At 39.9% G+C, this 10,838-nt stretch overlaps 1 protein-coding gene across 3 annotated transcripts; it reads left to right on the top strand.

Annotated features, from left to right (window-relative positions):
• Positions 1-616: 616 nt before the first annotated feature.
• On the top strand, positions 617-10,629 carry rhbdl2 (rhomboid, veinlet-like 2). Of its 3 annotated transcripts, none has more exons than XM_080896048.1 (8): positions 617-762; positions 2,318-2,561; positions 4,189-4,337; positions 5,455-5,567; positions 6,071-6,171; positions 8,700-8,760; positions 8,859-8,920; positions 9,303-10,629. In XM_080896048.1, exons 2-8 carry the CDS (start codon positions 2,331-2,333, stop codon positions 9,480-9,482), a joined length of 897 nt encoding a protein of 298 aa, XP_080752174.1. In that variant the 5' UTR covers positions 617-762; positions 2,318-2,330; the 3' UTR covers positions 9,483-10,629. The 3 variants fall into 3 exon arrangements, with proteins under 3 accessions (XP_080752174.1, XP_080752173.1, XP_080752172.1); XM_080896047.1 differs by lacking the exon at positions 617-762 and adding an exon at positions 769-1,057; XM_080896046.1 differs by lacking the exon at positions 617-762 and adding an exon at positions 769-1,199.
• The last annotated feature ends 209 nt before the right edge of the window (positions 10,630-10,838 follow it).

Below are 10,838 nucleotides of genomic sequence, written 5' to 3'. Positions count from 1 at the left end.
TTTTTTTTTTTTTTTTTTTTGTATCATCTCAAATGTATTTCTTTGCACACCTAAATGACTGAACTTTGAGTAAAATTATGTTGAACATCATTTTAACCTAAAACAGGTTATTGGAAATTATCATCCTGAAGAATACTGCTGGGGTTTTTTTTGTTTTTGTTTTTTAATCTACGGTTTGGCTTGTCTTCCAAAAACAAAACAAGGGTTATAATTAAATGTAGATAAACGACTAAATTTGAATTTTATTGCTTTTGCTTTTGAATTTTCTGACATTTTGTACAGAAAAATACAGATGAGCTGTGATTAATGGAGTATAATTGATGAATTTAGCAAAAGAGATTCATCCATGCATAATAATAATAAAACCTATTTATGTTGAAATCTCGGAGCTGATGACTTGTTCAAATGGGAACTGTATGGCCATTAAGACTTGTTCACAACTGGTGTCTTATCTACTGTAATCGTTGATTCTAAAAATAATCCCGTCTATTAGCCTTATTTGCGTGCTGTAGCACCCCCCTGTGGTAGATTGGGAGAACTACAACCTCAATATTAAAGCGGGTCTCTGACCTGAGTGAAGTTTATTGACACTGATCAGTTTGAATGAGCCACGCTTCTACTCAAGAGTATTTTCTTTTCTATGTGTGGTTGGACGCTGGGGTGGTTGTATAGTGTTGGTCGGGATTAGGCCACGGCTCCTTGGGACGAAGCACTACCGTGTCTGTGACGTCACTGACCGCAGGTGTGGTACGAGGGGAACAGGTAGGCTGTTTGTGCGCGGTTTGGAAACTTGGGATTTGTGGGGGGGGGAAAAACACAGCTGTGCTGTACCTGGGAAGAAGAAGGGGAGCATCGGGGTTTGTTTATGTCGCGTAGGAAGAAGGAAGCTTCCTGCAGGAAAAAAGCAATGAAAGGCCTATAATTATCAACAAGGGCTTAAGCGTTTTCTTTCAGTCTCTTAGGGAGGGTCAGTCTGAAGAAGGCAGCTCTGCGGGTCGCCCGAAAGCATGGCCGGACTAAGATAAACAGGGGGAGAAAAACCCCACAAAACATTGCTGTAGGTTACTGTTTAACTCCAGTTCTCACCGATCAGCTCTTTCATTCAGGACTTGGAGTCGTTTGATTTAGTTTGGAGAAGTCGGTATTTGTCTCTTTGGCACCGCCTGGAGCCATCTTCTCTCTTCCTGTTGAAGGTTAAGGTGAGTTAGACAAAGTTCGTGATGATCAATTTATTTTATGTATTTATTTTACGCAGCTATCCAAGAAGATACGAGCGCGAATGTAATCCAAAGCCTCTTAATGCCGACAGTCACCGAGCCCTAAAAATCTGACTTCGCCCAGAAAACAGGAAATGCTACAGCACCCGGTAACCCTGCACTGTTACTGTGCTGTGAGATCAGTTGTAGGTCAAAATGTAGGCAACACGGAAGGAAGTGCCATAAAATAACATTATTAATAATAATAAATTAGAATCTCAGCCTATAGTCTTAAAAGTTAGTTTAATGCTTACAGTAACCTTCAGTGTATTTCATGTAGTTGAACTGCACGATTAAAGACGACACCCAGCTTCAGGCCAGCTCTTGTAAACAAGGCTGAAATAATCAGCTGAAACATAACTGATCTAAGTAAAACATTTCTTTAGTCAATTTTCTTGCGCACAACCCGGAGGAGGCTTTATTGAATATTGGATGTTTACTTGTTCTGAGACATGACTGAGAGTCAGCTGCCTTCACAAAACGATGTGTTTGTTTTGGTTCCTTTTTCAAAACCTGTTAAGTGTCGTCTCCCGAAAAACTTCCGGATATAAGGAGAAAAAATAAACCTAAATATTCCTCAATAATCGGAGCGAAACTGAAACAAGAAACTAGACCTTTAAAACTAAATGAAATCTAAAGAAGTCTGAGGGGGGGAAAGAGAAGAGAATTATAATAATTGTTGGTGTCAGAGGAAAATAGGATCGGCTACTGGGTGTAAACAAAAATAAAAATGCAAAATGAAAGCATGGATCCATCTGGCCTTGTGTCAACGATTCAGCCTGCTGGTGGATTAATGGTGTGAGGGATCTTTTCTTGGCAATATGGGCTAAACTCGCAGAGGCAGGTGTTTCTAGCTCTGTGTGACAAAGAATTCAGGTAGTTATGAAAGCAAAAGAGAATCTAACAGAACGTGGCTGTCAAGACATAAATAGATGTGAAATGATCACATACTATTTATTAAATTAATTTCCATCCACATTTTAAAAGCTTAAAAAGCAGCTCCCGCTTCCAGTAGTACTCAAATTTCTTTTACACTAACTTAGAATTCACTTTTAACTCAGGGCTGGAGCAGTGATGGCGGACGATGACCTGGAGCAGCAGGAGCAGTTTCCTGTGGAAACGGATGAGAGGCAGCCGGGGGATGAAGAGGAGCAACCAGATGGTGTCTTGGAGATGGGATGTTTTGAGAAGTTCCACCGTCTTGTCTCCAAATGGATGCTCCCAGAACACTTGCGCGAAAAGTACCTGGAACGTGCCAACTGCTTTCCACCCCCCATCTTCATCATCCTCATCAGTATTGCAGAGGTAGTTCTGCATATGCACACACTGATACTGTACAGGCACTAGGACAGTGATTTTGGTTTACATTAGTATTAAATACATTCAGGGTAACTGTTAATAGTACTGTTTTGTTGTTCTTTTGTTCTTAACTTATTTACTGTACAGTTCTTTGGTCCTGTGCTGGCTTTTTAAAAGTACTTTATAAATAAAGTTGGATTGAATTGGATAGGATAGCAGATATTAATGAGAAATTATTTGTGTCTTATTTGACTGTTTGTATATCTTTGAAAATGTGTGTTTTCACAAAGATGAAGCCTTAAACTGAGAAGCTTTGTTGGGCATTTCTTTCTTTCCATGTCTTTCAACATCTGCACTGCCTCCTCTGAATGTCCAGATTCATCAAGTCATTGTTATCAGTGAAAACAGCGGTAGCTTCAGGTTACACTGAGCTTCACTGCTGGAAGAAGCTTTTCCACAGAAAGCCAGTGTGTCTTTCATTCAGATTCAGTTAAATAAAAAACATCCAGTGGAATTTGGTAGCTCATCAGTTGATTTACTCTGACCTCAAAGAGTTATTTATGATGTACATTATTAAGTCAAGGTTACAGGGAGTGTATTTAAAATCGCCTCTATGTTAAACACACATCACTGTAAGCTCTCATAGTGCCAATGTGAGCTCCTCTTTCTGGCCTTGTTGCCAGAACTTTATGGCTTCTGCCATTTTGGTTTTTTGGAGCGGGAAGTGATCATATTTAGACAAGAGGGTGGAGTGCTAACCTGGGAGCTAACGCCACCGAGCTTGTTTACATACCAGCCTCAATTTCCGGGGCTGAAAATTAAAGAGCCACAAAGTGCCAAGAGGAAGACTTCCTCTACTTGGCCACATGTAACAAAGCTCCCATGTTAAAATGCCCAACTTTCATGTTTACAGCCTGGTCTGTGCAGATACTGTCCCCCGTCACAACAACACTAGAGGTGGTGAATTTCAGTATAACTCGCCTATCTGGATACTGGAGTTAGGCGTGTTGGTACTTTGATTGGCAGCTGTAGCTGAGTGGTGTTTGTTAGGATTCACCTTTGCTCCTTGAAGTCACTTAACTGGATCTCTTCACTTTTTTAGTGTCCTTTGGAGTATTTTTAAAGGCTTAGTTGTATGTGGCTTGCTGTGCAGTATAGATTGTCTGTTTATGCTTCAGTTTCTGTGAGCACATCAGGGCTTGTGAGATAACCAAGTCAGTTTTCTACTTGGTTATATTGTAATGTGAGAGCTGGTGTGAAGCCTGTTGCCTCTGTTTGCATGTTGCCTTGTTCAAACTTAGGAATGAACAGCTCTCTTTGTGGCTCACAGATGTCCAGTGTTGCTGCATTTGAATGCCCATGGATACTTTCTCAGCGTGTTGTTGCTTTATACTCATAGAGATATAACCATGTAGACTCTTTGTATCATCAGACTGGGAGGAGTTTTGAGGTCAAGTTAGTGGGAAACATGTCTCTGTAAAGCAAACCTCAACATCTGTATGTCTAATTCTCTCATCCTTTTGTTTTTTTCACAGCTATTAGATTTAGCTTGACCCTGATATCTTTTCTACAGTGTTTTAGACTCTCATACTTCATGTCTAATGTTTTGTATCCACCCTATTTCATTCATCAGCTGGCTGTATTTATCTACTATGCTGTGTGGAAGCCACAGAAACAGTGGGTGACCCTGGATGAAGGCATCTGGAACAGCCCTTTAACCTACAAGCCTGAATGCCGGAACGAGGCATGGCGCTTTATCTCCTACATGTTTGTCCACGCCGGGTAAGCATGGGTAGAGCTTTTAAATATGTTAATTACACGAGTGAGGCTCTAATCAGTGCAAAACCCCCCAGAAAAACATTTTAAAAAAATGTGGATAAAACTCACTCACGGGTGGTAATTAAACCCAGCGGTCACTTTTGAGATTGCAGGTTTTGCCTAAAGCATCCTGTCTTGTGTTTTTTAACGTTGAGCTTTTAGCTGCAGCAGTAGCCCTTCAAAATTACTCACCACAGAGGTGAGTAATTTTTCATGAAGATGGATAACTAATATTATCCCAGCTGCCATGGGTCGAGAATGGGGGCACACCCTGGACAGATCAAAGGTTTATTACAAGGATAGCACAGAGAGAGGCAGACAGTCACACCTCCCACACCTACAACCAATTTCATTTTGAGCCCCCCCCCAAAGAGGAAACCAGTGCAGGCACATGGATAGCATGCAAACTCAAGTTGAGCTTCAGGTCATGTTAAAGAGTTGCATGGAATCTTGGTAGTAATTGTCTGGCATGGCTGTAAAACCACTGCAAATGTACTGGATGCAGCAAGAAAGAAGTCATTAGTGCATAAGCTGCAGAAAGACTGGAAAACCAAACATCATGACTCCACAGGAAAGCTATTAGCAAAGAGGAACAACAGTCTAACCAGCTCTGACTGAAAAAAACAAACCCTAAGGTTTAAGGCGGGTGATATTCTGTAACAAAAACCTCTGAAAAGACCAAAAGCAACAATGAAGTGTATGCTGTGTGTAGACAAAATCATATAGAGCTTATTGCCACGGACACTCTTATTGTCCAAAACAATTAAAAATACTTACCTGAGGTGTGTTGTTGCCCTGGCTTTTTTCCCCCCATGAATAAACGCACTGTATATTGCTTTGAATCTGGCCTGCAAACTGCTTTAGTATCCTTCTGGAACAATGTGCAGAAACAAACAAACCAAGTTTAGTCTCTTAAAGTAACATTTGTGGAACTGATTTACTAATAAAACCAGTTTAAACAGGCTTAACACTTCAGAATGAGCGATCTAAAAAAGAACTGTCTGTGTTCATGCTATTTTGTCCATCATGCTGTCCTGCATCTCAATGGCCAAGAACTTATTGCCTACTTTGTATTTTCTAGTGTGCAGCACATTTTGGGCAACCTGTTGATGCAACTGGTGGTAGGAATCGCACTGGAGCTGGTGCACAAAGGATTTGAAGTGGGGATGGTTTATCTTTCTGGTGTTCTTGCAGGTGAGAATTACCTTTTTTCTTTCACTTAACAGCCTCAAAACAGAGAACCACCTGCTGGTGGAATACTGAAAGAGGATAGAGGACACACAAAGTGCCATGATGGTTTGGTCTGGCTTTAAATTGGATTGCTGCTATGTCCCTGAGGCTAATCTGGGACTATCGTCCAGTTATAATCGTACAAGTCTGATGTTATCTGCCCAGATGTGACTCTTAATCCAGGTATAGGTCCTTAATCTTGATATATGATGTCCAATCAGGGATATTCTCCACTTCACAAACTTGTGTGGAATAGTCGTTGCAATGGCAGGGCCAAGCCAAAGCATCACGATGTCTACTTTCCTAGGCAGTATGGCAGAGACGGCTCTGTCCATGACCCCAGTCCTCTGGGACTCTAACTACCAGATGTCAGCAAGCCTCCCTTCCTGAGACTCAGCCTTTCTGAAGTTAATTTTCCTGTTCATGTTTGTGTTTGAGTGTTAAAGCTGTGCATGTTTCTCCCTTAGGGTCTCTGGCCAGTTCCATTTTTGACCCTCTCAGTGCCTTGGTGGGGGCTTCTGGGGGTGTTTATGCCCTACTCGGTGGTTACTTCATGAACGCTGTGGTGGTAAGTTCATCAGCAGTTCATCAGGAAATCTGTATTTTCTTTTCATGTGACAATGCAATATGGTGTAGGTAGTAAAGAGAAATGATCTACAGGTTAGTCTTGTAGGTAAAGACTAGAAATTGAAGTAGTAATGTTGAATTTTGTCAGTGCATATGCCCCACAGGTTGGGTGTCAGAAGAGAAAGAAGAATTTGGGAATAAGTTGGGTGAAGAGATTTAAGTCAGAGCGGTAGATATTGGATCAGGCTTGATTAGATACATAGCTGAAGGGAAAAGAGCTGAAGTGTTCATAGATGTGGTATCAAGGACAGAAATGCAGAAAAACAGATCGTGGTGGATTTTGCAAAAAGGATGGAAATGGTTGTGGTGAATACCTACTGCAAAAAAACAACAACATATGAGTGGAGGAAGGTGCACACAGGTGGACTGTATCTTAAGCAGAAGGTGCAATCTGAAAAAGAGGAAGTAGTGTCAGGGGGAGAATCTAACTAGAGATGGCACGATACCACTTTTTTATGTCCGATACCGATATCATAAATTTGGATATCTGCCGATACCGATATGAATCCGATATAGTGTTTTTTAATCAACAACTGTTTTTTAAAATATCTTGCTGCATTTTGTATAAGTTCATACTCAAGTTTAAAACAACAACTACACTAAAGCTATTCTGTTATACCTGTATGCAAAAAAAATATTTCATAGTTCAGCAATACTGATCAATCTAATAAACTCAAACCTACACCATCCTCCCTATTCTGGTATTTTAAAGAGTACTTAGCGTAAATATTAAGCAACCTAACTAATAGGGTTCCAACTCCCAGCAACAACAAAAATAAATAAAAAATAGGGAACCACCCCTCACGCTCCACCTCATGATGCTTAATCGACGTAATCAACCTTAATTTGATGCAGTGTGAAAAAAAATGCACAGAAATCAATTATTTTTCAAGAAATATTAAATAGATTCAACATCTTTCTTCAACAAAATTGCAGACTGCACAGATGGTACCTTCCCAAAGGAAAAAGTACTATAGCTTACTAGGGTATATATATTAGACTTAATAGTCACTATATACAGTAATTGACTTCTATTCATTTTACATCAAATTAAAACTTTGGGTGTCAGATAATTATTGATTAAAAGCTCGACATTTTAAATGAGAATAAGAAAGAAAAGTATGTCTTTGTGCCCCCTTTTCCCAGTTAATGCCCTATCGGCCCCCCTGGCTAAACTTTGCTAGATCCGCCCCTGCACAGTTACCAGCCGTCAGCTACGTAGAAAAAGATCCTGGAGTAGAAAGTAATATTAAATAAATTCTAACAACAGCTGATCAAGCTTAAACGTGCTGCTGTTGTTCAGCCGCTGGTTTCCTCTTTCTGGTGCAAAGTGGGCCAAAAACAAACAAGAGAGACAGACTCCCGACAGAAAAGCCGATCAGCTGATCGTTAAGCAGTTTCATGATTGAAGTAGCAGCAGGAGAGGCAGTCGCTCCATATATCGTTTGTTAAGCTTAACGCAGGAATGCTTTACAAACATTCAGAGATGGACTTACACACTTGCTTTACTTCTCTCGGGGATAACTTTGTCGGAGATGAAATGCCAGGTTGCTAGCGAAGCTCCACATGCTATCCAGACCACCTACAGGTCCCCATGCCACAGCCGCTCTATCACGTGATGCATACTGCTCCGAAGTGCTAACGTTCGGAGGCGAGTTATGGCGTGTTGCAAGTTTTGTGAGGTGCTTTCGTGATATTTAATGGATCGGATTACATTTTTTATTTTTCTCCGATATCCGATCCAGTAATTTAGATCAGTATCGGACCGATACCGATACGTAATATCGGATCGGTCCATCTCTAAATCTAACTGGGCAACATTGGATGGTAGTCTATAGGATGACTTTGGAAATCAACGAGAGGAAGTGTGTTCATAGCAATAGTTCGCACAGCTTGTTTAATTAAAGGGGAACTATTCTGTTCTTTTCCTTTTCCATGATTTTGTTGTTGGATGCAGTGGTAGTAACTTTACATAGTGAACAGTGTAAATTCTTTTTAGCCCTACATTGGGCCTTAGGACAGTCCCTTAGTTCATCCCCTCTTTGAAACAAGCCATTTTAGGTTCAGTCCTTTTAAGGCAGCTTTCTTATCACTGGCTGACCTCTGCAAACAGAGCGTTTGTGCTAGCTACTGACAGCCACTGCTGTCTGCCTGAAATGACCACATTCAAGTTATCAGCTTTCATTTTACATCATACAAAGTGGTCATGATGAAACGGAGCATTTAGAGCTCTGGGAATGCTTTTGGCTCATAAGGATTATTTGTATATGTGCTGACCTCATTAGGTGAATTTTTATTTGATATTAGTAATTAAATTTTTTATGACCAAAAATAGAGAAAAACAAAATAGCTGTACATTTACATTTCTGATCATCCAATGCCCCTTTTACTTACAAATATATGGCAGATGTAAATTACTGTGTTAAGTTTAAATCTAAGTATTGATCTGGTGTTTGCTTCAATCTACAGAATTTCAGAGAGATGATTCCTCTCCTTGGAGTGTTTCGTATCCTCTTCATTGTGGTCTTTGGTAGGTTCTCCTAGCTGTGTTTTGGCCTGTTTGTGTTTTTGTACCTGAGGAAATTACCTTCAGAAACATTTGATTTAAAACTGTTTGCTTTTTCCCAGTTGGTTTAGATTTCGGGTTTGCCTTCTACAGAAGATTTGTCAAATATGAAGATGGTTTACAGGTATGATTTTGCTGCTGCTGTGCAAAAGCCATAAACAAACAGGGCCTTTTGTTAATCTCCTCTGACACAGAAGATGCCTCAAGACAGATCCAGCTAAGTCAGCTAACCTCCCCCAGCAGCAAGCTTGTTTTGTGATAGCATTACTTCCTTGTGGCTACAGACGAGCTCAGTAGCTCTTGCTGAAACTTGATTATTCATGCCGATACGCGCTCCTCTGTGCAAAACATGCCAAAGCTTTCCACACAACCAGAACACAACCTTTTTATTTGGTTATTAAACTGGTCTTGCAAGTTTTCTGAGTCGCTTTCCAGTGGGGGTGGGGGGCAGTAGCGTGACTACATTGTAAATAGAGTGAAAGACTAAATGTCGTCTTTTCTCTTAGGTGTCCTTTGTTGCTCACTTTGGAGGAATTGTGGCAGGGATGACCGTCGGCTACGTCTTCTTCAGTGCTTACAATGAGAAGCTACTCAAAGATCCACGTTTCTGGATTTGTATAGTGGGCTACACAATCTTTGTTCTCTTTGCTGTGTTCTTCAACATCTTCCTTTCTCCAGCCCCGTAGGAGCATGAAGCTGCACTCAGGTCCTGTTTTAAACTCTAAAATTCTTGTGTCACTCAGGAAGCAGATTTTTACTGATTTGTTGTAGAGAACAGTTACTTTTTAGGGACCCGAACATTGATTTGTTGGGTTTTTAGCCTTCTTTTTTTTTTTTTTTTTTACTTTGAGCTCTCTTTAGGGCTGAATTTGTGTGAAATGGCTCCTCCTGCTGTTTATGTGTAGTGTTGCTTTAAGGCTATGCAGATGAAAATGTGCCCATTGAAGCATTCATTTTGAACATGATGGGGCAGTTATGTATGACTTAATTAACATATGTGGTTTACTTTTTCCTTGTGTGCTTTGTTTTGACTTTCTGTATTTTCCACTGTGTTCTTTTTATTTGGATCATCGAGGACTGCCATTGATCCACTGTTCATAGAAAAGTTTCTTACACTGCTTAAAAACACTATGCACTAGACGAAAACATCATATTAACATCTGACATCACATTTTAAGAGTTTTTATACGTGACAGCCATAACTATATGTTTACACTGATGTAATGACTGGAAGAACAGGGTGAGTGTCCTTAATGCGTTTTCTTTAGCTATGAAGCCGCTTTACTATCAAGCATGTTATTTTAGAAATGTACTTTTTTTTTAAACAAAAAATATTTTTTGTTATTGAAACTGTAAATTATCTAAGATTGTGTGTAAACTATGACAAAAAGACCAAACAGACCTTCTACACTGTGTTTTCATAAACAAGTCACATTTGTAAATATTTTTTTCACATTAAATATGGAACTTCTGAAGATTTATTTTGTGTTCCACTTGGTTAAACCTGGTTTTGATCAGGTCCGCTGGTGGTATGCATTTACATATTCTGCTCTCTGTGTTCCAGATGTTGTTGTTGTGGGGTAGAGTCACCATCCCTCCTTAATAGCACCATAGCCTGGGTCAGATATAGATACAGCCAGTAGGTTATCTACTAATAAGTGATCTGATTTAAACGTTTCTGGGTAATAAAGTGTTGGAATTAATCTCCCATTTATGTGCAGATGCGTGATCAAAATTATGGTTTTTAGAGAATCATTTCTGAAAAGTTCTCCCTTTGACATATTGGAGATGTACTGAAGTTTCTCCTCAATAAATTAAACGAGATCAGTCTCATACAGCAGCAACCCCACCAAGAACAGTTACAAATATGACCAGCAGAGGACGCACTGTGCCACACTACTCAGTAATGTCTAAAAAACAGGATAGAAACAAATATACAGGCAGCTCCAGGAAACAGCTGCTTATATGGCAACTAATCTGCATCTGTACAGACAGTAAGTAAAAAACAGGTTTAATAAAAATAATAATAAATTAAAAAAAAA

The sequence above is a fragment of the Rhamphochromis sp. 'chilingali' genome, assembly GCF_963969265.1.
Source record: "Rhamphochromis sp. 'chilingali' genome assembly, chromosome: 11".
Classification (NCBI taxonomy): Eukaryota; Metazoa; Chordata; class Actinopteri; order Cichliformes; family Cichlidae; genus Rhamphochromis; species Rhamphochromis sp. 'chilingali'.
The sequence above is the reverse complement of the archived record's forward strand: the minus strand, read 5'-3'. Positions and strand labels throughout refer to the sequence as shown.